The sequence below is a fragment of the Nicotiana tabacum genome, chromosome 17, assembly GCF_000715075.1.
Source record: "Nicotiana tabacum cultivar K326 chromosome 17, ASM71507v2, whole genome shotgun sequence".
Taxonomy (NCBI): domain Eukaryota; kingdom Viridiplantae; phylum Streptophyta; class Magnoliopsida; order Solanales; family Solanaceae; genus Nicotiana; species Nicotiana tabacum.
The window spans coordinates 151,198,403-151,226,224 of record NC_134096.1 but is presented as its reverse complement, the minus strand read 5'-3'; the positions used below and the strand labels follow the sequence as shown (position 1 = coordinate 151,226,224).

The window sequence follows — 27,822 nt, the reverse complement described above, 5'->3', positions numbered from 1 at the left end:
GGCTTTCCACTTTTATTTGGAGTAATATTTGATGATTTCCTTCTTATGCATGTAAACACCATATTAATTCTTTAGTTTCATTTTATCTTTTTTCATGCCGTAACAAATAAAAAAAATATAATAAAAAAAAGAGAGAGGATAGTATGAGCATAATGATTGGTGAATTATGATATGGGAGAAGAAGGGAATCTATTTCCCATTCTATGAAGTTCACAAAAAGACAATTGTTGTACTGCAACTTAGCTTGACTCTATAGGTTTTCAATGAACTTCCATCCCCTATAGGCTATAAATATAGCATGATGCTCTCTAGCTTCTGAAACCAATAGTTTTCGACCCACAAAAGGCTCAAATATATATCCTCCACCAAATTAATTTTTTTTATTTTTAAAAAAAAAACTTAGCAAGATGAATGGCGGTGATGGCCCTAAGAGCTATGCTAAGAATTCTGAATACCAGGTTCAATTGAATTCATTCAAATCATGTATACTTATGGACAAAATTCTTAAAAATATGTATATAATTTTTTTTCTTTTTTTTTTCCACCAAAAATATGTGTATAATCATAATCTCTGAATTCGACTGTGATGATCATGACCAGAAACCATGCGAATTAATCGTGTGTACATGTTTTTGCAGAAACAACTACTTGGATATTCAAAGAAAGTAATGAATGAGTTGATTCAACAGCAGCTTGATGTGGGATCAAACCCTCATTTTGATCCTTGTAACCCATTTCGCATAGCAGATTTTGGGTGTTCTACTGGACGAAACACCTATATTGCAGCTCAGAATATCATTGAAGCAGTGGAACAAAAGTATGAATCTAATGAAGAAGATCCTCAAGTACCAGAATTCTTTGTGTTCTTTAATGATTTAGTCCAAAACGATTTCAACACTCTCTTCAATTACATTCATAGCAACAAACCTAACTACTTCGGCGCAGGAGTCCCAGGTATATATATTCATGATCTATTTAGGTTATGTTTTGTATGCAGAATAATAGTGAAATTAAAGCCATAACATATTTGAATGTAAATCTATACCCGAGCCAATAGAGTTTAAAACGGCAGATAATCTAGTTTCTACTAGGTCGTGGTGAATGAGAACTTATGACGGACCAACAAATAGAAAACATGTATTGCTATCAATATATGTACCATATGTTTGGTTCATATTGAGTGAAAATTTTGTGCGTACTGAGTACTGATGATCACAGCACGTGAATGTAGCCCTTCCCGGCCGGGACCACGCATCAACGCAGTGTATTTTGTGTATCGAGCTGCCCTTTTGAGTACTGATAATACATAATTCAGAAATTTCTCGTAAGATCTATATTATTAATAAATCTTTATGATAAACGTTAATTGGTAACTCGATAAAAATATTGATACGTAACTAGCATGCTATAATAGGATATACTATCATGTAAGAAAATTTTGCACTAACATTGTTCGTGTATATAACTTAAATCCTTTCGTATTGTATTTAGTTATCTACGATATTGTCTAGGTTCATTCCATGGACGAGTATTTCCAAAGGCGTTCCTAGATATTGCTCACAGTTCCATGGCACTTCTATACCTGTCAAGAATTCCCGAGGAAGTTAAGGACAGAAAGTCAGGAGCGTGGAACAAGGGAAGAATTCATTACAGTTGCAGTGGAGCAGCAAAAGAAGTAGAGGCGGCATATTCAACTCAGTTCAGAAAAGATATAGAATCCTTTTTGGACGCAAGAGCTGAAGAGCTGATTCCAGGAGGATTAATGGTGATTATAACTCTTGGAATTCTTGATGGAGTGCTTCCTTCTGAGTGTTCCATGGGGCTCAATTTCAGCATTCTTGGATCTTGCCTAGAGGATATGGCCAAAATGGTAACCAACTAATTAAATAAATTAATATATCCTCCTCCCCCACTTCGAAAATGAAATAAAGATAGTTTAAGTTTTGTGCAATGTGCAGGATACGATAAGTATGATCATGGTGAAAAAGTAATCGACGAGCAGTCAAAAATAAATATTCGAACAAACTACTTAAGTACTTTTTGTTCGTTCGTCATGAGAAGCCTTTTGTAAATGTAATTTGCTATTGCATATAGTTTTTATGCATTGAAGGTGTAATAACTATTTGGATAACCACGTACGTCGCCTATAATAGGTACATAATTATAAATTGATAATCTGTTAAAATAATGAATAATAATTAATATGATACCACAAATTAAAATTACTGATAGCATAAAAGAATTTACACTATCAATGTATGTAATTTAAAGTCTTCTTGCACCTTATTAGTGGTCAGTGAAGTGCGATAAAACCATTTGCATTCAAATACTAACAGAGATAAAAAAAAAATGGTATTTGATTTCTTGTCATCTACCTAAGCCTAGGTTGGCAGAGCTATTCGATACATGTGGTGGGAGATAACAAATAACCAATGAAATAGTCAAGGTGTGCGCAAGTTCATCCAGTGTACCACGACAATCCAAAAAAAAAACTTAGATTCTTCTTTGACAGAACTACTGAGTTTAAGGATGTGTTTGGTATGAAGAAAAATATTTTCATGGAAAATGAGTGATTTTATCACTTATTTTTCCTTGTTTGGTTGATGAGTGAAAAACTTTTCTAGTGTTTGGTTAGAGAGTAGAAAATATTTTTTAGGAAAATAATTTTTTATACTACTCTACTCACTCTCTTCCCTCAAGTCCCTATGTTTCATGTGCTCCCATCCCCCATCCAAATACGTAACGTTTTCAGGACTCTATTTTCTTCAAAAAATTAATTATTCTTCTAAAAATTCACACAAACCCAAAGGAACTAATGTGTTGCTTTACTTTTTTACGCAATTGAAATTTGTGCTCCATAACTAAAAAGAAAATACTTTTTTTTTGTTGAAAAATAAAGTGCTCTTTCTACAACATAAAAATAAAATACTCATTTTGTTGAAATGAAATAAAATATTTTTTTTACATAGTGAAAAGAAAATATATTTTTTTTGTTAAAATGAAAGAAAATACTTTTACTACATCATTTTATTGAAACGAAGGAAAATATCTTACATCATGAAAAGAAAGTAATTTTTTTGTTAAAATGAAAAAAAAATATTTTTTTATATCATGAAAAGAAAATACTCATTTGTTGAAATGAAAAAAAGTACTTTATCTATAACTTGAAAAAAAGTACTATTAATTATAATATTTCAATTTAGGGCGGGGTGGGTAGGTGAGGGGGTGGGGTGGATGGATGGGGGTTGGTGAGGATGGGAATAAGGTGGGAAGGTTGAAAAAGAGTGTTAGAAAAATATTTTCCATTCTCTTGATAGGGAAAAAAATAAATTCATGAGTAAAATATTTAAACCAACCAAACATGAGAAAATTAGAAAATATTTTCCTTCGTACCGAACACACCCTAAAACTATTAACTTGAGATGCATTCATCCCTATAACAAATTATATCCAATACTAAGTTTTTGTCTATCCCCTCCTCGGGTACTCGAAAATATGATGAATCTTCCGTTTCAGGGCATCATATCAGAGGAAAAGTTGGATTCATTCAACCTCCCATACTATTACACATCTCAAATGGAACTGGAAACACTGATAAAGGCACACGGATGCTTTGACATCGCAAGGTTTGAGAAGCTACCAACTCCCTTCAGACAAGTAGTACACGATATCCAGACTGTAGTCTTATCTCTACGAGCGGTAACAGAGGGACTATTTGAGGAACACTTTGGGAAAGACGTCATTGAGGAATTGTTTCAACGTTATGCTGAAAAAGTTGGTTCACATCCAGTTCTGTACGATAATAGATACCGAACAGACGCCAACTACTTTGTGTTTCTCAAGCGCAAAACCTATACATCCAAACCAGGAACCTAGTTTGATTCTTAGAACTTACCATGCGCCTCGAAACAGTTATGCGAGAAAGAGGCATTTGCAGAACTTTGTGATTGTGCACTTGTTTGTATAAACCAAGGGAAATAATCCCCTGCAGAATTGAAATTTTTATATGGCAATTCCAACTCTTCTGGAAATTAAAAACAGAAAAATAAACACTGCCACCAGAGAATGCTCATGACTGAACTGAGTATATAATGTGTGGAGAAACTGTGATAAAAGGACATGGAAAACCATCATATTGTGATATTGTCTTGATTTCCACCAAAGCAGTACCAAAGATTCGTTCAAATGATGATTAAGTAAATTTCCTGCAAATTTTGGACACAACCTAAACAGTTGGATAGTCAAGAACATTATTCAGCAGGCAGAAAAGGTCAACACAAAGAGATCCATGGTATTGAAGAGCCTCATGGAAAACAGGCAATGACCTGATATCCTGTAACTCGTTTCAATCAATTTAGGTGGAAAACTACGACGAAAGAGAAGAATAATAATGCTTAGTCTAGACTAACTCACAAGAATAATAAAGCCGTTTAAAATCTCCAGTCTCTCTGCCATTTAATGAGCTATATATCCTAATAGAAAATACAAAACAAAAAAGAGAAACAGAAACTGCAGCTAAATAATCAACTAGCTGACTCCTTCGCAATCTTCTCAGCCTTAGCAATGACTTCTTCTATACCCCCAACCATGTAAAACGATTGCTCTGATAGGTCATCATATTTCCCGTCCAGGACACCCTGCTCAGAATGAAAATGAAGGTCAAAATTATGTACAGAATGAAAATTTCTGCTCAACAAGAACAACAGCAGGTGATTGTTAAAGTTCAGCAGAAGAATGAAGTACACGTGATTGTTCCCAAAATGGTACTTCATGTGAGCAGTGACTCAATAAGAAAGTTGCTCTCAATTACCTGAAAACTTTGGATGCTCTCTTTCAAATCCACATACTTTCCAGGGGCACCAGTAAATACTTCTGCAACATGGAAAGGCTGGCTCAAGAACCTCTGAATTTTACGAGCACGGGCAACAGTTAGTTTGTCATCTTCACTCAGTTCATCCATTCCCAGAATGGCAATAATATCCTGGAGATTCTTGTAGTTCTGGAGAACCTTTTGTACACCTCGTGCAGTATTGTAATGATCTTCACCTAGGATGTGAGGAGAAAGCATACGGGATGTAGAATCTAAGGGATCCACTGCAGGATAAATACCAAGCTCAGAAATCTGCAATGGAGAAGAGCGACGATGTTAATAAAATAGCATGAAAAGTGTTTTTCTGATACATAATTGCTAATATAAGAAACTAACCTGCCGAGATAACACGGTTGTAGCATCAAGGTGAGCAAAGGTGGTAGCAGGGGCTGGATCAGTCAAGTCATCAGCAGGCACATAGATAGCTTGGACTGATGTGATAGACCCCTTCTTAGTTGTAGTAATCCTCTCTTGAAGCCCCCCAAGATCTGTAGCTAAAGTTGGCTGGTAACCGACCGCAGAGGGAATACGACCAAGCAAAGCAGACACCTCAGAGTTGGCCTACAACAATCCCAGAGACGGATGGAAAGAATTAGAAATCATTTTACAAAAGTTTAAGCAATTAAAAAGTAAAATATACTCAAACTAAGATATTTGAAAAGATAGCTCACTTGAGTGAAGCGAAAAATATTATCGATGAAAAGGAGCACATCTTGCCCTTCAGCATCTCGGAAGTGTTCAGCAACTGTTAGCCCAGTGAGCCCAACACGAGCACGAGCACCAGGAGGTTCATTCATTTGACCATATACCAAAGCACATTTGCTTTCACCCTGCGGATAAATATACGTGCAAAATCAGCCAATTGCAAGAAATCTCTGCGCTATGTTTTGAAAAGCAAATGTTATCTACAGAGACCTGCTTATCACCAAGCTTAATAACACCACTCTCAATCATTTCTCTGTACAAATCGTTACCCTCCCGAGTACGTTCACCAACACCAGCAAACACTGAGAAACCACCTGAGGACGAGAAGTGAATATAAAATTAAATTCACTTAAAGAACGAGAATACATGAAGACTCACTTTCATTCCTAGTTCAACTAGTAACAAACCATGGGCCTTGGCAACGTTGTTAATAAGCTCCATAATAAGCACCGTCTTTCCAACACCTGCACCACCAAAAAGTCCAATCTTTCCACCTTTCTGATAAGGAGCAAGTAGATCCACTACCTGTCATCAAAAGCAAGTCAAATCATACCCAGAGACAATAGACAACAACATGATTTATGCATTCAACAGCAAATGATTTGTATATCGTCTTACAAAAGCATTTACACATGAAATTATATACTACTTCATAAATTGCATGTGCTAATCAAATATTTGCTACTCCTGTTTTGCTTCCACCAAAAGTATAGAAATGAGGACAGATGCCTTGAAGCTATCACACTGAGATGTGTTCAGTTCCTAATATACAGAAAAGTAGTATCACGTACCTTAATTCCAGTCACAAGGATCTGTTGCTCGGTAGCTTGTTCAACAAAAGATGGAGCTTCACGGTGAATCGGGAGATAATGTTCCGTTTCTGTAGATCCACAACATCTCAATAAAGCAAATATGAAAAAAGAAAAGACAATAAAAAAAGAGCTCGTCCCAATCAAGATGAAAAATTGAAATAGGAAAAAGCAACATTACGTATGTAGTGCCATTAACAGGAAAAACATGATTTTAGCCAAGGGGCAGATTCTTACTTATATCACCCCTTTCATCAATGGCCTCTCCAATGACATTTATAATTCGACCAAGTGTAGCCCTGCCAACAGGCACCTGACATTTCAAAACCAAGATTAGAAGGAGTATGAACGAGCTAATATAAGCTTGCAACATCCTATTCAGGGGTAAAAGACCCTAAACAAATTCTTAAATTAAACAAATGAGCAGTGAAACAAAGTGTTTTTCTACACACACTTTTAAGAAGAAATTCAGACCGATAAAATATCACAAAAAATTAAAGACATATTTAATTATTAATTGAGAGACAATATACTGTAACTTAACTTATAAATGGATTCTTTTACGGGTGTATGTAAATATATGGTATGACCGTATGAGTAAGTGTAAAATTTTACCAATTTTAGTGTATTTTGAAATATCCGCAGAAAGCAGAGTCCATACCCAAATCAATTCTATCTGACACGGGTACTTCATGGAAGATTAAGGATCCGTGTAACGTAATATAGGATATGTAAATAAACTACAATGTCAAGTTTCGATAAAGTTGCACATATATATAGAGCTTAAAAGCGAGATAAGAAAATTACAGTAATAGGGGAGCCAGTATTGAGGACTCTTTGACCACGCACAAGCCCTTCAGTCCCATCCATAGCAATAGTCCTAACCATATTTTCTCCCAAATGTTGAGCTACCTCCAGCACCAACCTTATATCATTATCCAACACCTCTAACGCCGTCAAAATCGGCGGCAGGCCTTCATCGAACCGGACATCCACAACAGCTCCGATCACCTGACATACGCTACCAATGGCACCGGCACCGGTGTACTCATCGGTGATCTTACCGCCAGTTTCCTTAATCTTCGGAGAAGGAGGTTTTTTCTGAGGCGCCGGCGTCGCCTTTGCGGCGGCAGAGGTGGCGTAATTGACGGCGCGGTGGAGAAGGTGGCCGGCCGGGGAGGGGCGATGGATATGGGCTGTGAGTGAGGGTTTTGAGGAAGAGTGACGTATGGATGAGCGGAGCATGGAGGAAAGGAACCTTCGAGAAGCCATGGGTAGTGTGATCAGAGTGACACCCTCACGATACAGCTGATTTTACATTTGCATATGAATGAAGGAAGTGAATGAATAAAAGAAAGAGAGAGTTGTGTTTCGGTTTGAAGAAAGAGAAGTAGAGAACGATATATTCTGCTGAGAGCTCTGCGTCCGACGAGTTCAAACAATGCTGAAGCACCACGTGTTGCTACCATTGGCTGTTTATTCGCCGCCGTTTTTGCCCTTTTCAGTTTAGCTGCAGAGGTGTGTGTGTGTGTGTGTTTTTTTTTTTAGAGAGAATAATGGACAAAATTCATTTTCTCCTTTAATTTTGTCTTAAATATTGAACTTAGTTATGAAAATATTATATTGTGGACGTACATTCATTACTCCGCTATAGATAATTTTTCTAAAAAAGATTATGCATTTAGTACTCTGATGAAGTTTATTTGCAGGCAGGTTGCAAGCAACTCAATAAAATTATTTGCAGCAACTTCTTATTAAACAGGCAGGTTGCAAGCAGCTCGTGCAGACAGCTTACAAGCAGCTCATGCAGGCAGGTTGCAAGCAACTCAATGAAATGATTTGCAGCAGCTTCTTATTAAACATGCAGGTTGCAAGCAGCTCATGCATGCAGGTTGCAAGCAGCTCATACAGACAGCTTACAAGCAGCTCATGCAGGCAGGTTGCAAGTAACTCAATGAAATGATTTGCAACAGCTTCTTATTAAACAGGCAGGTTGCAAGCAGCTCATGCAGACAACTTACAAGCAGCTAAACAAAAATCTTGCAGTTATTTCCTGAAAAGCTCCGCAGCTGCTTCCTTTCTTATATAGATAGAGGAGTTTTCAGTTCATTATGGACAACGGTTTGAAGTTGAATAAAAATATCAATCTCCATCTATACTTGTCTTCGATTTATTTACTTTACAGTCTTTATTTTATAACATAATTCATCACGAGACTCTGCCATTTTGAGCACTTACTTCGAATTTAATTTTTATTTCAGTGTTCATCTCCGATGTAAGGCGGCGCTCTTACGTCCGTGGTTAGATCTTGTTCATTCCTAGCATCATAAGATAGATTATATCCTTGAGGTGGTGAGTTTTTCTTCTTGACAGTAGTGATGTAGATATCACTTACATCTGGAGTGGCCAAATTTGCGTAATTTAATTTGAGTCTTTTGCTTATATTTTAATATTTTTATCATCGCTTATTTGGTTGTATGTTACGTATACAATACCTATTTTGGTATTTATTTTCATCTTTATTATCTTAGTAAAGGATTACAAAGTGGATAACATTATTAGATTCACTTAAACTCTAACAGAGTTTGCAAGAAATATACAACCACCAGAAGTGGTTATATTTCGTATATCTCATTGTAACTAAATTTTGTTAACCACTAAAAATGGTATATGCCTATGACAACCAGAAGTGATAATTTAGGCTTTCTATGGTTACAATTAAAGATAAGCTAGAGAAATATTCTCTATATTACATGCACGTCTCGATTTGCTCCTAAAGTAGTAAATATTTTAAAAGAGGTTGAAGCATCACAATTTGATGTGATTAATGCATGTTCAGATAATTATGTTCGATTTCCTGAAGGATGTGAATTTTTATAAATATTAATCCATTCCTTGGAGTGAATACTTAATTTTTCGTATTTTAATTTACTCCTGAAGAAGTAACACAATTGAAATTTTCTCCCGAAGCATGAAAATATTATGAAATTGTGTCTTTCTGTGCTATTCAAAGTTATTTTTGAAGCACATTTTTATTCCCTGGAGTGAATGAAGAAATACCACAACTCACATTCGGAAGAGCTAGAATAACAGAGGATATAAATATTATTTTTGTGGCATAAAGATCATTATCGCACGTACCTGTTGTACGTAAAACATCTTGGATAAACCTGTTCACCCTGGAACCAGTAGAATCCCCTGGTTGACTGGAAGAAGTGGGCGCAATATTTGACCTCTGTATCTGGGAAGCCACTATTTGAGCCAACATCTGTATGGCTCCCTTAAGATCAACATCAGAAACACCAGAATCGGAAGCTGGAACTGGAGATGGAACTGGTATATCAGTTGGAGGGACCGTTGCACCCTCAGTAGGTGTAGGTACAGGTGCGGTCTGATCAGTTGTAGTTGAGTCAGGCAGTGTAGTAGCTGGAGGAATATTCTCACTCCTCGGGTGCTCACCCGCATCATCAATTATAGAATCAACTGTCACTCATGGGGTGACATTGGCTCTTTGGCCAGTTCTTGTCTTCTTCTTAGGTGCCATGTACTGAAAATTAGAGCAACTCAGGAGTTAAAGAAGGAACAATCTTACAACCAGCTTTATCGCACGATCAAGGACATGAAAGAAGGGTATTATTCCTAAATGCCCATGTAGCATCCTAACTATAGATGTGATCGACAACACACTGATAATAAGGACTCTACTAGACATGGCTCCGAGACATCCTATGACACTTTAAAACCTTAGGCTCTGATACTAAGTTTGTCACATCCTAAAATCGAGGAGCGCGACCGGCGCTCAACCGAGTGAACCCGACCGAGCAAGCTTGTTAGATTTCATTCTACCCAAACTCATTCATGAATAGAGATATACATATTTTCATTAATTAGACGAAAATGTGTTCATGTCTACAATACCAATTCATTTCCAATAGTTTCATCATTTTTAAAGTCTCAAATGGACAAGTAATACAACCACAACATAACATAGTTTGTCTTTCCCCAGCACCAATACACAACCCACACTATGTCTACGGAGCCTCTATAGATAAAGAAGAGTACAATGATAATGCCGGTAACAAGGCCCCGCTATACCTCAAACCGAATACACAAAGTACAAAAGATATATGACCCCAAAATGAAGTGGGGCTCACCAAGTCAGCTGGGAAGAAGGTGTACTGCTATCACTGATCAATATCTCATGTTGTGGAACCACCTGCATCCATTTAAAGATGCAATGCCCCCGGCAAAAGGGACATTAGTACCGTCGAATAGCACTAGTATGTATAACTAAACAGGCTCTCAATAGAATGACAAATAATACAAACAAGATTATCATAATATCAATGAAAGCCTTAATTAACATCAAATCTCAATTTAGGATCAAGACAGTGTTCAAATTAATTTTCATATCTCACATTGGGAGATTTTTAGTATCGATATACCATTGTCTATAATACCATTATTCACAAAACCAGTATTTACAAAATCAGTACTACCGTACTATTAGCACGGAGTCCGATTACGACCCGATCGGCTAGGCCATCTCATTAGAGACATCAACCACAATTTCTCTCAATATCAATACCACCGTCTTTAACACGGAGTCCGATCACGACCCGATCGGCTAGGCTATCCATTAGGGACATCACCCACAATTACCATCAATTACAATTTTCAGCACAATCACCACCATGTGTGCGGCATGGTGTCCGATCACGACCCGACCGACTAGGCCGTCTTATTTGAGACATCAACCTTTTTATATTAATCATCGCATTTCATAATACTTTCACATCTTTTCATTTCATTGGCACCAGTGGCCATAATTATAAGTTCATTCTTGGCACGTTGGCCATATTCAGTATTTCATGCTCACATTATCAATTTCAAATATCATCCTCATCATCAACAACAAACACAATTCAAATCAAAGTGTGTAGTACACATGTGAGCAATTTAGAGTCTAAGGCACATAGAGATATTTCACAAAACTTGGCATAATAGCCTTCATTTGAACTTGACTTAAAGTCTAAACATTATTAATGCACAACCCATATTTTAACACATCCTCAATTGGTAACACAACATGAATAAAGCATCTGGGATGCTTGTTGAACATATTTCTTTCAACCCAATCTTACTCGGAATAGCCAATTTCATAATGAATCACTCGGTACTTACATAATTTACATGAATATCGTGAGATTCAATTATAAGAGAAGAGTTTAGCCAACATACCTCACTTGAGCTTCCTTACATTCTAAATATTCCGGAATTCTTAGCAACTTCAATCTATTATAGAAATATAACAAATTGAATCAAAATTAGGAAGATGATCATGGTTCTAGCTCACTTGAGCATTTTATCAAACACTAGGTGTGCATAAGGTTTCAATGTCCTTTTTATGAAGGATTTCATCATCCCACAAACCCAATATTTACCATTTTTAGCTCAACAACCTTCCTACACCCTTTGATAACACATGCATATAAAATAAGCAACTCTCATGCCCAAAAATTATCTTGCTAATTACCCATTTTCAGATAATTTCGAAATTAGGGTTTAGGGTATAGAATCTTACCTCTAGGATGAAGACATAGTGAGCTTCCCTTCTTAATCTTCCAAAACTTGAGAAAGAATTGAAGAAAAGTTATTGAAGAACACCTTCTCACTCTAGGGCACTCTCTCACACTTTAAAATATCAGATTATGTCTCTAAAATGGCACAACGAGTGTATTTAACGAAATAGGGTCGGGTTTTAAAAAACAAACCTAAAAATGGAGCTCTGGAACAGTTATGCGACTGCATATGCGACCGCATAATGGATATGCGGACCGCATATCAGTCGCATAATTGCTGATAAAATGATCAAAAAAGTCGTCAGTGCATGCGGTCACTATGCGGTCCGCATAATGCATCGCATAACATTTATGCGATCGCATAGTCGATCGCATAATTGCTTCCAACTGACCCAATTAACTGCCTCACTCTGCGCCCATTATGCGGTCCGCAAAGTAATTTTGCGGTCGCATAGTGCATTTCTGCCAAAAAAATTCTTTTACTTTCCCGTGCATTGTTCAACCCAAAATGTCCGAGCCTAGTCCGGCATCATGAAACATTGTTCACTCCTCAAACACGTAAGCCTAGTCCGACACCATCAAACATTATTTTCTTTGCATATTTTACCGGGCTTTACACTTAAGTACTTCGAAATTTTTCGGGATGTTACAATATAAATGATGGCATTTGTCCATGCGTTTTTACAAAGAAAACAATATCAGAGTTTGTTATACGTTTTGTTTATGTTAATGGCATAAATCTCATAGGAACTCCAGAAGAGCTCCAAAGGGAAAAACTTTGTCTTAGTCTGCAAATTGAATATTTAGAAGATGGGATCTTTATCCATCAATCTGTCTATACAGAAAATATCTTAAAACGCTTTTACATGAACAAAGCGCACCCATTAAATAAACCAAATGGGTGTTCGATCACTTGAAGTGAATATGGATCCGTTCTGACCTCCAGAAAAGTATGAGAAACTCCTTGGTCCTGAAATACTCTATCTCAGTGCAATTGGTGCACTTATGTATCTTGCTAATGCTAACAAAGTTGGTGCAGATCATATTGGTTATGCAGATGTATGTTATTTATCCGATCCTCATAAAGTTTGATCTCAAATCGGGTATGTGTTTACATGTGGAGGTATTATCATATCATGGCGCTCCACAAGACAATCAATTGTTGCTACTTCTTCAAATCATGTTGAGATAATAACTATTCATAAAGAAAGTAGGAAATGCGTATGGTTGAGATCAGTGATTCATTTTATTCAAGAAAAATGTGGTTTGGAATGTGATAAAAGATCCACAATTTTATACGAAGACAATGCTGCGTGCATAGCCCAATTAAAGGGAGAATTTATAAAAGGAGATAGAACGAAACACATTTCACCAAAATTATTCTACACACATGATTTTCAGAAAAATGTGACATCAATGTGCAACAAATCCGTTCAAGTGACGATCTAGCAGATTTGTTCACTAAATCTTTGCCAACTTCAACTTTTGAGAAAATAGTATACAAGATTGGAATGCGGAGACTTAAATATTTGAAATAAAGTTTTCATCAGGGGGAGTAAAATACGCGTTGTACTCTTTTTTCCTTACTAAGATTTTTTCCACAGGGTTTTCCTTATAAGGTTTTTAATGAGGCAACTAGAATTACGTATTACTAAATATGTGTACTCTTTTTCCTTTACTGGAATTTTTTTCACTGAGTTTTTCCTAGTAAGGTTTTAACGAGTCACAATATCTTTTAATGAACATCCAAGGGGGAGTGTTATGAAAATATTATATTATGGATGTCCATTCATTACTCCGCTATAGATAATCTTCCTGAAGAAGATTATCCATTTAGTACTCTGTTGAAGTTTATCCACAAGCAGCTGATACAGGTAGGTTGCAAGCAACTCAATGAAATAATTTGCAGCAGCTTCTTATTAAACAGTCAGGTTGCAAGCAGCTCATGCAGACAGCTTACAAGCAGCTCATGCAGGCAGGTTGCAAGCAACTCAATGAAATGATTTGCAGCAGCTTCTTATTAAACAAGCAGGTTGCAAGCAGCTAATGCAGACATCTTACAAGTAGCTAAAGAAAAGCTTTGCAGCTGCTTCCTTAAAAGCCTCGCAATTGCTTCCTTTCTTATATAAATAGAGGATTTTTCAGTTCATTATGGACAACAGTTTGAAGTTAAATAAAAATATCAATCTCCCTTTATACTTGTCTTCGATTTATTTACTTTACAGTCTTTATTTTATAATATAATTTATTTTTCAATTATAGACAGAAAATAATTCCCTCCTCTTTTTTAATTTAATTTGTTAAATAAATATATTTAAAGGTAAGGGTAAGATTTTCGTACACACTATAATTCTCAAACCTCATTTGTGGGACTACATATTGTTGTTATTGTTATTGTTGTTGTTGTTATACTTTAATTTATCACTATTTGTCATTTTTATTCCTTTCTAAATATCAATTATATTGTTTTATTTTTATTTTTATGATTTGTAAGTAGAGTTTAGCGGGAGCTGCAACATATACTGAAGCTCTTTAGGACGAGTTCTAATGTTCTATGCAGTTGTACACAACAAACTTTTAGGTTGAACTTTTTGTGTTATTGCGGGCGGATGCAGTGTGACAGTTACGAGTTAAATTTAACCCATAACTTTTGACGTAGAATAAAAATTATATGTAAAAATTTATTAAAATAGGGAGAGGAAGAAGGACTTGCACATGGTGTTTATTGATCTAGAGAAAGCATATGACAAAGTTCCCGGGAGGTTCTATGGAGATGTTTGTAGGCTAGAGGTGTTCCTGTAGCGTATACTAGGGTGATTCAGGACATGTATGGAGGAGCTAAAACTCAGGTGAGGACAGTGGGAGGGAACTCGGACCACTTTCCAGTTGTGATGGGGTTGCACCAGGGGTTGGCTCTTAGTCCATTTTTATTTGCTTTGGCATTGGATACACTGACGCGTCACACTCAAGGGGAAGTGCCTTGGTGTATGTTATTCGCAGATGAGATTGTACTGATTGATGAGACGCGAAGTGGTGGTAACGCGAGACTGAAGTTTGGATACAGACCCTAAAGTTTAAAGGTTTAAAGTTACGTAAGACTAAGACAGAATACTTGGAGTGTAAGTTCAGTGATAGGTCTAGTGAAGAAGAAACGAACGTGAGGCTTGATACACAAATCATCCTCAAGAAAGATAGTGTCAAGTACCTGGGGTCTATAATCCAAGGTAATGGAGAGATTGATGAGGATGTTACGCATCGTATTGGTGCGGGTGAGTGAAATGGAGGCTCGCATTCGGTGTCTTATGCGATAAGAATGTGCCTCCTAAACTAAAAGGTAAGAGAGTAGTAGTGAGACCGGTTATGTTGTATAGGGCAGAGTGTCGGCCATTCAAGAATTCTCATGTCTAGAAAATGAAAGTAGCAGAAATGAGAATGTTAATATGGATGTGCGGGCATACCAGGATTGATAAGATTAAGAATGAGGATATTCAGGCCAAGGTAGGAGTGGCTCCCATGGAGGACAAAATGCGGGAAGCGAGATTTAGATGATTTGTGCATGTGAAGAGGAGAAACGCAGATGCGCCGGTAAGGAGGTGTGAGAGGTTGTCCTTAGTGGGTCTTAGAAGAGGTAGCGGTAGGCCAAAAAAGTATTGAGAAGAGCTGATTAGGCAAGATATGGCTTTGCTTCAGCTGACCGAGGACATGACCCTTAGTAGGAAGGTTAGGTTGTGGAGGTCGAGGATTAAAATTGTAGGTTAATAGGTAGTGGTACGGGGTTCCGGACATTTCCAGTGTTATTAGTAGCAGTTTTGTATTCTAATTTTGTAGATTTCTATCTTCATGTTGTTTCTTTCGCCTTGTTTTCTTTTATTTTTTTCTCGTCATTTCTTGTTGTTACGACTCTTTTCTCATTTTTCCTCGTGCCGAGGGTCTACTGGAAACAACCTCTCTACATTCACTGTAGGGATAAGGTTTGCATACTATCTACCCTCCTCAGACCCCACTTGTGGGATTATACTGGGTTGGTTGTTGTTGTTGTAATAAGTCATAGTTCAAGAAGATACTATGTCTTAAACTTTAGGGAGAGTGAATTGCAGGGTTATTTGGAGTTCACTTACTTCTTGTTGAGTTCCTCAGTTATGTCATTTGAGTACTAGTATCAAAGAGTTTAGGATTCCTATTCTTATTTATTTTTTATTTGATATTGTCGACTTTTCTTCTTATTTGGGTGTTGTTTTTTATCTTAGAGCTGATGCTGTATTCTGTCGTTTTCATGCAAGGGGAGTGATGGCAGCTCTTGTAGTACCACGGTCCTTTATTTAGTAGCCTATTATCTAGTAGGATCCAATTAACTTTGAAAAATACAGGAGTGATTATGTTTTTTTGGTGCACTATCTTCTCTTTGCTTCTATTTTGAGTGAATACTTGAATGCCGGGATTATTGCTGAAAATTTTCGCTTTACGTGGACTTAACAATCATTTCTAATACCAATGGTATCTTGCGGTTTCTTGAATTTCCAACCGAGTAATTGTGCTTTCTGAAAAAATGAATGAATTGACATCTGAAGAGAGATTCTGAAACAATGTTTTAGCGATGCTGAAATATAGCCTGTAGATATTGCTATTTTTGAACATACTCATATCTTAAAGTACTGATATCTATTTTGCAGATATGATGGTCAGCGAGCTCAAATTCATAAATTAGCTGATGGTTCGGTTCGTGTATTTTCACGGAATGGGGATGAAACAACATCTAGATTCCCTGATTTGGTAAACATAATTACAGAATCATGTGGTCCCAGAGGAGCGACATTCATAGTGGATGCAGAGGTATTTCTTATATGGAATTCCACTTTAAGTAGCACGGGACAGATTCGAGGGAAGCCACGTTAAATTAAAAACTTTCGGAGACTTATATGGGAGACAGGATATTATATTTAAAGGATGTTACATAATACCTAATTTATAAAACACAGAAGTTTTAAGACTGTCCTTACAATGCAAGAAAAGCACATTACACCATTCTGTGATATTGCTAATAAAGCATCCAAACAGCTCAATACCAAGTAAAGCATATATAAAGCACAGCAATTTTTTTGGATATTCAATTGAAAAAGATGATTATAATAGAGCAGCTAAAGAAGAAAATATGCCAGCAGAACGGGTAAAAGCAATGAATCAGCACGGTGACCTAGTGGAAGAATTTAAGAAAAAAGAACACGTCATTGGTTCTAACACTACCATGGAAATAATTTGGTATTTAAGTTGGAAGCAGGATAAAGGAGTGGACCCATAATCTCAGTAGTTTCGAACATGTGAGCCAACTAGAGCCGGGGCAGAAGCTCACAGGGAATATATCAAAAAAAGAGCTCTGAGAAAAAAAAAAATTAAAAAAACTCACAGGGAATATATCCAATAAAAAAATTGAGAAGAAAAAGAAACATAAGAAGAAAAGAGTGACTCTGAGAAACAACTGTGAAGAATTCGGAGGGAATTAAAATGATCTATCTTTTTCGCAGATGAAGGCTATAAGTTATGAAATAAATGCACTAAGAAATGCAGTTAGACATATTGTGGATCGTGGTCTTCAGTCGGAATATTCACCTTCTCAACTTCAAGAACAGATCGAAACACTTCAATTTCAGATGTCAAACTCGAGTAAATCAAGCTCAAATCGAAACTTTACTGCTAAGTTCCAACAAGTTAAAACAAAAGGTGGAACCATGCTTTTCTTTATTAAGCCAGATTCTTCTTCTTCTACTCCGATTTTAATTAGAATGCTGGTGGTTCTTTTGGTTCGGCCTTGTGTTTTAGGTCATTGTTGTTTGGAAGACGGTAGATTGGGGAGCTTTAGTAATGTGCTAGGCTTAAGATTTCTCTTCTGAATAATCTTATTGAATACAGTAAGGCCTCCATATTCTTGTGAAGTTTTAGATATACGTGCTCTACAATAATTGGAAACATGTGTTTAAATCAAGGGGCAGTTGTCCATATTAAGGACACTGCTGTCCTACAACGAGTGTGGGAAAAAAAGGGTTCAACATGTGTTTGGAGTTCACCTGGCATGCATCATGTCTGATTGTGTCCATCACCAAACCATGATGTTATATACTCAAATTTGGTGTCTGTGTTAAATGTATGAATAGTCGAAGTGCCCTCGCAGCCGTTGGGCTGAAATTGTAATCACTAATGAACTTTTGTTGTTTATGACCTCTATCTTTTTTCAGGTTGTTGCAATTGATAGAAAAAATGGTTCAAAGCTCATGTCGTTCCAAGAACTATCTTCACGAGAGAGAGGGACCAAAGATTCCATCATCGCATTAGATAAAATTAAGGTAATTGTCAATCCTCTCAATCAGGAATATCTTTAGCCTTCTGACTCCCCCATAACAATCTAATTTATCATTTGGATTTGGACCTTGTGTTTGGAAGATGGTGGTTGACCCCCTTTCTCCATTTCCACAATGATCACAGCAGATTGCCACTGGAGCCTGTCTTTATTCATTTTTAATCTACATGCTAAAGTAATGAGAAATGTCCCTTGTCAAAAAGTAAGAGAAATGTCTTCTTATGTTATGTTTTATTTTCAATTGGAGTTTGTACACAAAGCATTCCGCATTCATGCAGGGTCCGGGGAAGGGCCGCATCCCAAGGGGTGTGATATTTGTACCTTATTGATCAACTAAGTTTTTTAGAATATTTATGCTGTGCCTGTGATAGACAGTCCCCCTAAAAGATGTTTTCTGTCTGTAAAAATATATTCTGTTATCTGACATCTCTTTCTTTTTACCATTCTTTGTGCAGGTTGAGATATGCATTTTTGTCTTCGATATTATGTTTGCAAATGGAGAACAGTAATTACTAAAACCATTTCTCCAATTTTGTTGTGGATGGCAATACCTGCTGTTACACATTTGTCTATCCTTAACGGTACTGGTTTCATAGTAATCATGTTTTGTGTCGGTGAAAATACACCAGTTTTGATCTATAAATCTCATTTAATGAGTTGGGGTAGTTTGTTAATATTGTTAAGCTTTGATAGTTTGATAAATGGATTTACCTGGTGATGAGACACAAAGGTATATGATGTGAATAGGTCTATAATTTATACTCCCTGACAATATATGTTACGGTGTTCGACTAGTCATGGAATTAACAAAGAAAGACCTCTAAAACTTGTGGTCTAAAACTAGCCATAAAATTTTTTGTGGCTCATTATTAAGGTTAACGTGGGAAGTTTAAGTTAATTGTTCCTAAATATAGAAAGATGTCATTCCTAAATATGTTTATGGTATTACTTGTTGCACGTGAAGAAAAATTATAGGGAAGCTTATCCAGTGCAAAGATGCCAATTCCCTTGCGAGAAATGAAACAACGAAAATAAGATTGAGATAAAAGACTTCTTGATCATGCTCCCAAGCTATTGAGTGTTCAAATAGTACGTAGACCTATTCTAAACTAGGAAAGATATCAAGGTTACATAATTACATAGATATAATAGTCCCTTATCGATTTGTTAGTTTACAGATGTGTATAGTGTAGTCTTGTCCCACATTGGAAGAGGAGTAATATCTCCTTTTAGTGTATAGCTATAAATAGGGACCTCTTGTATTGTATTTATCATCCAATATCAATAACATATTTTCTCCCGTGCCTTCTCACATGGTATCAGAGCATTAGTGAGAAAAAATCGTTGTGTGTCATTCCAGCGTTAACCGGGAAGAAAGAACTTAGTCATCGTGCAATTTTTCCGGTGACCTAAGGCTTGTCTAAGTGAAAGTCACTTTCTGTCGGTGTTGTGCTAAAACCAACACCACCACGAAGTAGATCACCCTCCGACGACCAACCCCTGAAATTTTATCCGGCATAAAAGCCGCCACGCTCCTCCACGCGTCGGCAACAACTTTTCCGGCGAGGGTTCCGGCCACTTTCCGGCCATTTTTTCGCGAAGCTTCTTCAGGACAGTGTGCTCTCCTCAAAATTCCGAGCCTACCCATCTAATTCAAATCAAATTCTGACCACTTTTATATTTTTCCGGCGTGAACAGTGATCTTTCCGGCCATTTTTTGAAAACATTTCTTCAGGACAGCTTGCTCGCAAAGGAATTCCGAGTCTATCCATCCTGGTTATGACAAATTCCGACAAACTTTGGAATTTTCCGGCGAGCTACAATGTTTCCGGCGTGAACAGTGTTCCACTATTTCAAGTTAACCCTACTACTACAAATTGTAGCGACATGGGAACCGATGCTTTGAATAGTCGGATGGTTTCTTTAGCAGAGTATATTGAGTTCCTTCAGTATAAAACATGTAAGCAGACATCTTCTGAGATAGCTTCTGTTGTTCAAACAGGTAATAGCGTGACTTGTTTCTTCCAATCTTCATCCTCTGAGTCTTGTGTCATTGATTCAGGTGCATCAGATCATATTTCTGGTAACAAATCTCTTTTCACTACTATTTCGTATTCTCAATCTCTTCCAATGGTCACAATGGCCAATGGGTCTCAAACCATGGCAACTGCAATAGGTCAAGCAAGCCCACTTCCTTCCTTACCTTTATATTCAGTCCTTTATGTTCCCAATAGTCCTTTTAATCTCATAGTTGTTAGTCGCTTAGCCAAATCACTTAAATACACTGTTTTATTTCTTGATGACCATGTTTTTATACAGGAACGCAGTATGGGGCGGATCATTGGTACCGGGCGTGAATCAAACGGACTTTATTACCTTATCCTTGCTAAATCACATGGACTCACATCTTGTCTTCCTTCTACAACTTGTCCTGTTACTGATTCACCAGATTTATTACATAAACGGTTGGGACATCCCAGTTTGTCAAAACTTCAGAAAATGGTATCTGGTTTATCTCACTTGTCAGCTCTAGAGTGTGAGTCATGTCAGCTCGGTAAGCATACCCGCTCCCATTTCCCTCGGCGTCTTGATAATCGAGCAGAGTCACCTTTTACTTTAGTCCATTAAGATGCTTGGGGTCCTAGTCGGGTCAGTTCCACCTTGGGATTCCGTTACTTTGTCAGTTTCATTGATGATTATTCCAGGTGCACTTGGATATTTTTGATAAAAAATCGATCTGAGCCGTTTTCTATGTTCCAGACCTTCCATGCTGAAATTCAAAATCAATTTGGGGTTTCTATTCGCACATTTCGTAGTGATAATGCCCGAGAGTATTTGTCTTCCCCATTTCAGCAGTTTATGAAATCTCATGGGATTATTCATCAAACATCTTGTCCGTACACATCTCAACAAAATGGGGTAGCTGAAAGAAAGAATAGACATCTTATTGAAACTGCTCGTACCCTACTCATACAATCTCATGCTCCGTTGTGTTTTTGGTGGATGCAGTTCTTACATCTTGCTATCTTATTAATCGTATGCCATCTTCAGCTATCCAGAACCAAGTTCCATTCTCTGTCATGTTTCCCCGCTTACCTTTGTTCTCTCTTCCACCCCGTATCTTTGGAAGCACTTGTTTTGTCCATAACCTTACGTCAGGAACAGATAAGTTAGCTCCTCGTGCTCTTAAGTGCGTATTTTGGGTTTCTCGAGAACACAAAAGGGGTATCGATGCTACTCTCCTAACCTCCAGCGGTACCTTATATCCGCTGATGTTACCTTCTTTGAAACCCAATCATACTTCACAGGTTCAGGTCATCACTTAGATATTTCTGAGGTACTACCAGTTTCATCTTTTGGAGATTCAGTCACTCCAACTCCTCCACCTACAACTCTAGTTGTAGCTCTACCACCTATAGCTCCAGTTGTAGCTCCACCACCTATAGCTCCGGTTGTAGTTCCACCACCTATAGCTCCGGTTCCAGTTCCACCACCTACAGCTCCGGTTGTAGCTCCACCACCTATAGCTCCAGTTCCTCCACATAATCCAGTTCAACCTTCTGCAGCTCCACCACTCTTGACTTATCATCGTCGTCCACATCCAGCATCAGGCCCAGGTGATTCACGCCCCGCATCAGATTCTGCACCTACTGCGGACTTGTCTCCTCTTAGTCAACCAATTGCACTCCGCAAAGGTGTACGATCCACACTTAATCCTAATACCCACTATGTCGGTTTAAATTATCATCGTCTGTCGTCACCTCATTATACTTTTATATCTTCTTTGTCCACTGTTTCTATCCCTAAGTCTACAGGTGAGGCACAATCTCATCCAGGATGGCGACATGCTATGATTGACGAGATGTCTGCTTTACATGCGAGTGACACTTGGGAGCTTGTTCCTCTTCCTGCAGGTAAGTCTACTGTTGGTTGTCGTTGGGTTTATGCAGTCAAAGTCGGCCCGGATGGCCAGGTTGATCGGCTTAAGGCTCGTCTTGTTGCAAAAGGATATACTCAGATTTTTGGGCTTGATTATAGTGATACTTTCTCTCCCGTGGCTAAAGTAGCATTTGTTCGTCTCTTTTTGTCCATGGCTGCTGTACGTCATTGGCCTCTTTATCAGTTAGACATTAAGAATACTTTTCTCCACGATGATCTTGAGGAAAAAGTTTATATGGAGCAACCACCTGGTTTTTGTTGCTCAGGGAGAGTTTAATAGTTGTGTGTGCAGATTGCGGAGGTCACTATATGGTTTGAAACAGTCCCCTCGAGCTTGGTTTGGTAAGTTCAGCACAATTATTGTTCAGCATGACTTGGCTGATCACTCTGTGTTTTATCGGCATTCTGCTCCTAATCTGTGTATTTATCTAGTGGTTTATGTTGTTGATATTGTTATTACTGGTAATGATCAGGATGATATTACTAATCTGAAGCAACATCTCTTTCAGCACTTCCAGACTAAGGATCTGGGCAGATTGAAGTATTTTCTAGGTATTGAGGTCTCTCAGTCTAGCTCATGTATTGTTATTTCCCAGCGGAATTATGCCTTAGACATTCTTGAGGATACTGGAATGATGGGTTGCAGACCTATTGACTCTCCTATGGATCCGAATGCTAAGCTTCTGCCTGGACAGGGGAGCCTCTTAGAGACCCTACGAGATATAGGAGGTTGGTTGGCAAATTGAATTACCTCACAGTGACTAGACCTGACATTTCTTTTCCGGTGAGTGTTGTAAGTCAGTTTATGGATTCTCCCTGTGATAGTCACTGGGATGCAGTTGTTCGCATTCTTCGGTATATAAAGTCAGCTCCAGACAAAGGATTACTATTCGAGGATCGAGGCCACGAGCAGATTGTTGGGTACACAGATGCTGATTGGGCAGGATTACCTTTTGATAGACGTTCTACGTCTGGATATTGTGTTCTAGTAGGAGGTAATTTGGTCTCATGAAAGAGCAAGAAACAAAATGTAGTTGCTCGATCTAGCGCCGAAGCCGAATATCGGGCCATGGCTATGGCGACGTGTGAGTTAGTTTGGGTCAAGCAGTTGCTCAAGGAGTTAAAGTTCGGAGAAATCAGCAAGATGGAACTAGTGTGTGATAACCAAGCTGCTCTTCATATTGCGTCAAATCCGGTGTTCCATGAGAGGACTAAACACATTGAGATCGACTGTCACTTTGTCGGAGAAAAAATACTTTCAGGAGATATTGTTACAAAGTTTGTAAAGTCGAATGATCAACTAGCAGATATTTTCACTAAGTCTCTTACTGGTTCTCGTATTAGTTACATGTGTAACAAGCTTGGTACATATGATGTGTATGCACCGACTTGAGGGGGAGTGTTAGTTTACAGATATGTATAGTGTAGTCTTGTCCCACATTGGAAGATGAGTAATATCTCCTTGTAGTGTATAGTTATAAATAGGGACCTCTTGTAATGTATTTATCATCCAATATCAATAACATATTTTCTCATGTGCCTTCTCACAGATTCTAACGAATATACACCATAACATCCCTTTTGTCCTTTCTTTTTTGGGGAAAGATAACCCTGAAAAAAGTGATATCTTATTTCATTAAGAAGTCCTTAATGTTGGCAATTAGATTTCTAGGTTACAAGACTCAATGGGCTTTAAATTTGTTGAGAAAGATGGCAGTTAAATTCAATCCTAAAGAAAATAATATACCATAAGATTATTGGAAAGGAGGAGAGCACATGAAGCTAGTAGAAATGATACTATACTTCCTCTATCTGATTTTATATGACAATTATTATTGAATGATTGAAAAGTTTTTCATTGATTACAGTGTTCAAACATGTTAAAAATATCAGTTTCTAAATTATCTGGTTCTTTTGTAATATATAAATTTCATTGTGAATAGTCGAAAAATTAATGACAAAAATCACCTCAACAGTTGAATTTGACCTCTTGCTGTGAACCATGTCATTGCTTTTTGGATGGAGGGAGTAAAAGATTTCTTAACTTGATCAAGAGCCTTTAAAAAAAAGGTTCATGATTGGGGTTCTCAGTTTATACAATGTGATGTTGTACAATGAGATGTAACACGTGTAACCTTAGTGTTTCTGGTTGTGAGGTTTGAGGAGACCTTTCCATATGCTGCTTCTTTCAAAATTTGGCTGATCATGCAATCTGAGGCTTTTATGGCTATTCCACATTAATTTGTCTCTAGCTGATTCTTGTTGCTCTCTTTTAATATTTCATTTGAGACGTTCACATCCTTTTTAGGATTCTATAACTGTAGAATTCTTTGTCTACAGATTGTTGCATCTGCCACTCCGTCAAAGGCGAAAATGTATGCATCTTTATTTCTTCCTACAAGTGTAGAAGTTTAGGAGTAATAGACATTGTAAAACTGTCCTCTTAATTTTTGAAATTTGCTGTGTGAAAATCAGATCTGAAGGATTTATTTGGTGATGGCAAAGGAGGTTATTTCGAGTATGCGACAGAAATGACTGTAAGTTTCTTCTCGGTGTATAATTTTGTTTTGTTGGTTAGTACGTAACATGAGCATTCTGTTGCCGGCTATTCAGTAATTTACCTAACCTATCTTTCTTTAGGTAGAGTCCGATGATGATTGTGCAGATAACGAAGCCACATTGGCTAGGATGAACAGCTTTCTTGATGATGCGCTACGTTCTTCTTGTGAAGGAATCATGGTGAAATCCCTTGATATAGATGCTGGATACACACCATCAAAGCGCACTGATGCATGGTTAAAGGTGTCACCTCGAAGAGTGATGTATTGCATTAGCAAGATTAGAGCTCTAGTCCTAATCCTGGAACTTGTCTGCAGGTCAAGAGAGACTACGTGGAAGGACTAAGTGATTCCTTGGACTTGGTTCCGATTGGTGCTTGGTATGGGAATGGAAGGAAAGCAGGATGGTAATGATCAACTTTTCTTTTCTTTTCTTTTTGATTTTCTTATGCGGACAGTTAAGGCATCAACCTGCAAATTCACTCAAATTTGAGCATCTTTCACCCAGAAATATGTTTTAGGTTCTGAGATAGCTTAGCAGGAATACCTTTCTAAATATGTACTATGCAGAAAGTTAAGGAGTAAACTGCAAATTCCCACGAATTGAGCATTTTTTCACCCAGAAATCTTATTTAAGGTTTTGAGATAGCTTAGCGGGGATGTCTACTCTAAAGATGATTGTGCTGTACAAACTTTGCTGGCATTACCAGTAAAGTGGAAGCATATGCTGCTACTGTATGTCATTTTGACAGTTCAGTGCTACAAACATCTGAGTTGTTTCCTAATGTTTATATGTTATGCATATATTGTTTGGGCACGTAAGAAAACGTCCCTCCCCCCTCTCGCTTCTTTTATGACCGCTGATAAGTTGCATTGGATTCTTTTGCATGAGTGCTTTCATGTGATTAATGCGTTACTTTTTAAATTACAGGTATAGTCCTTTCCTTATGGGCTGCTACAACCCTGACACTGAGGAATTCCAGAGTGTCTGCCGGGTCATGTCTGGGTTTTCTGATTCATTCTACATAGAGGCGAGTTCAATAACGATATAACTTGATTACCATGTTCTACATCTTAGTCTTGGACATGTAGATACTAGTATTGGCATTCTGGTGAACAAACTCTCCTTTGATTAACTTGTCTTTTGATCTGTATCAGAAAGATTGTTTTTTGATATCTGATTCCCCCCCCTCCCCCCCCAAAAAAAAAAACGGCTTTTTCCCTATTCTGCTTTAAGCTTTTATATGGTTATTCATAGTAAGACATTCTGTTTTATGTGAATTACGAGGATAATGGGTTAGTGATATCTTTTGTTGTGAAATTTTGAGGGGTGCAGTGCAGAGTTATTGATTTTAACCATGGTTCGCTTTTATAGATAAACACAAAGAAGGGCACATAAGTCCACTACATGAGTGGGAGCTGGTCATCTTTTAAAGAAGCTCCTGCATTTTTTATTTGCTTTGTTAGGATCCTGAGGTGTGCAAGGTCTTTGAGTTTGATTGTGGTTCACAAATATAGAGAATAGAGCACATAGATCAGCACATGATAGGGAGTTGGTTACCTTGGTAAATAGCTCCAGCATCTATATCATCTGTTTTAGGTGATAGACGGGGTTTTGAGAATCCAATGTCTGTAAACCTTTACTCTGTGAGGATCCAATTTATTGTTGAGGCATAGCTAGATGCTGTGTAAGTTGGATGGACAAACTGCTGTAGCCAGTTAATAGTTGATTGTGTATTGAAAGAGTGCTTTATATGGGGAGTAGAATTAAAATCTTGCTACACGTGAGAGCTGTGGTTTTGGGGTGTGGAAAGAAAATACTCAGAAAGCGAGTGCTGTCTCTTTAAATATATCTAGTTACTTGCGCATAAAAGCATGCTTGACCATGACCCTTAAAATTATCTCTTGAATTTTCTTTTTGTTGTCATTTATGTACTAATATTTCAGCTTGTCTCTATTTATCAAATTCTTATGTATGCATTTAGAAATGGTGTTTGAAGAAGGCCTTCATTTCCTACAAACATTTTTATCATCAATGTGAATCTCGAGTGCGCAGAGCACCTATGTGGGGTTAGTGTCAATGGGAATGTAAAAGTTAAGAATAACAAATTACAACTTTAAGAAGAGAAGGTAGTGAAGGGTATTACATCAGTGGAAGAAAGCAGTCACTTTCTGAGCACTCAGTAGACTAATTGCGACTTACTGATTTAACCTTGTTTCAGATGAAAGAGTTCTTCTCTGGGGACAAAATCTTCAACAAAAAGCCACATTACTATCGAACTGCAGAAGTGGCCGATATGTGGTTTTCTCCAGAAGTTGTGTGGGAGATAAGGGGTGCTGACTTCACGGTGTCACCAGTGCATCATGCAGCCATTGGTTCAGTCCATCCATCTCGTGGTATTTCTGTCAGATTCCCTAGGTTCATTCGGTGTTTGTCAGATAGAAAACCTGAGGAATGTAGCACATCTGCAGATATAGCCGATATGTTCCGCGCTCAGACTAGAAAAATGGACGTGAATGTTGAACATTAATTGTAAATTTTGTTTATCCTAAAGGAACCTCCCTCTTCTCTCTCTCTCTCGCTCTCTCTCGTGTTAGCACATTACTAATGTACCAGAGTGTTTAACAAGCAGAAACATTGTTACTGGTGTGAGTTTGCACCAGTGGCGAAGCCAGAAATTTTAGAAAGGGTGTTCAAAGTTTAATATATGTCTATAAAAACTAATTTTTGACCTATATACATAGTATAATTTTTTATATACTTAGTGTTCACTCTATGGGGCTACGCCACTGGTTTTGTACTTTCGTATCCTACTCAGAGAAATGCTGAAAGATTGTGTTACCTACAGGTTCAGCTTTGCTGTTGCCTTTGCTTAAAAAAAGTGGTAGCTCCCATGATAATAAAGAATCTACTGATCAAATCATATCAAGTTCACGCAGAGCAACTGCTTGTACATGACAAACTGGGTTAGTTTGGGCTTTGATCTGCGTCCTTAAGAAAATGTAGAAA

At 37.6% G+C, this 27,822-nt stretch overlaps 3 protein-coding genes across 7 annotated transcripts; 2 read left to right on the top strand and 1 right to left on the bottom strand.

Moving 5' to 3' along the window:
• Positions 1-246: 246 nt before the first annotated feature.
• Positions 247-4,013, top strand: LOC107810266 (loganic acid O-methyltransferase). Its single transcript, XM_016635020.2, has 4 exons — positions 247-458; positions 639-954; positions 1,512-1,870; positions 3,517-4,013. Exons 1-4 carry the CDS (start codon positions 408-410, stop codon positions 3,874-3,876), a joined length of 1,086 nt encoding a protein of 361 aa, XP_016490506.2. The 5' UTR covers positions 247-407; the 3' UTR covers positions 3,877-4,013.
• A 258-nt stretch (positions 4,014-4,271) lies between these two features.
• LOC107810265 (ATP synthase subunit beta, mitochondrial) lies at positions 4,272-7,948 on the bottom strand. The gene is made up of 9 exons (XM_016635019.2): positions 7,192-7,948; positions 6,622-6,697; positions 6,367-6,455; positions 5,983-6,100; positions 5,786-5,889; positions 5,542-5,700; positions 5,207-5,431; positions 4,811-5,122; positions 4,272-4,637 (listed from the first exon to the last, which is right to left on the bottom strand). The coding sequence occupies exons 1-9, from the start codon at positions 7,654-7,656 to the stop codon at positions 4,524-4,526; spliced, it is 1,662 nt and encodes a 553-aa protein (XP_016490505.1). The 5' UTR covers positions 7,657-7,948; the 3' UTR covers positions 4,272-4,523.
• A 6,713-nt stretch (positions 7,949-14,661) lies between these two features.
• On the top strand, positions 14,662-27,571 carry LOC107830385 (DNA ligase 6-like). 5 transcript variants are annotated; one of them, XM_075235332.1, is made up of 10 exons: positions 14,662-16,796; positions 17,486-17,681; positions 18,194-18,301; positions 18,771-18,820; positions 24,595-24,629; positions 24,730-24,791; positions 24,895-25,056; positions 25,131-25,219; positions 25,744-25,843; positions 27,035-27,571. In XM_075235332.1, the coding sequence occupies exons 2-10, from the start codon at positions 17,523-17,525 to the stop codon at positions 27,341-27,343; spliced, it is 1,074 nt and encodes a 357-aa protein (XP_075091433.1). In that variant the 5' UTR covers positions 14,662-16,796; positions 17,486-17,522; the 3' UTR covers positions 27,344-27,571. The 5 variants fall into 5 exon arrangements, with proteins under 5 accessions (XP_075091433.1, XP_075091435.1, XP_075091432.1 ...); XM_075235334.1 differs by lacking the exon at positions 17,486-17,681 and having other exon boundaries at positions 14,664-16,796; XM_075235331.1 differs by lacking the exon at positions 14,662-16,796 and having other exon boundaries at positions 17,036-17,681.
• The last annotated feature ends 251 nt before the right edge of the window (positions 27,572-27,822 follow it).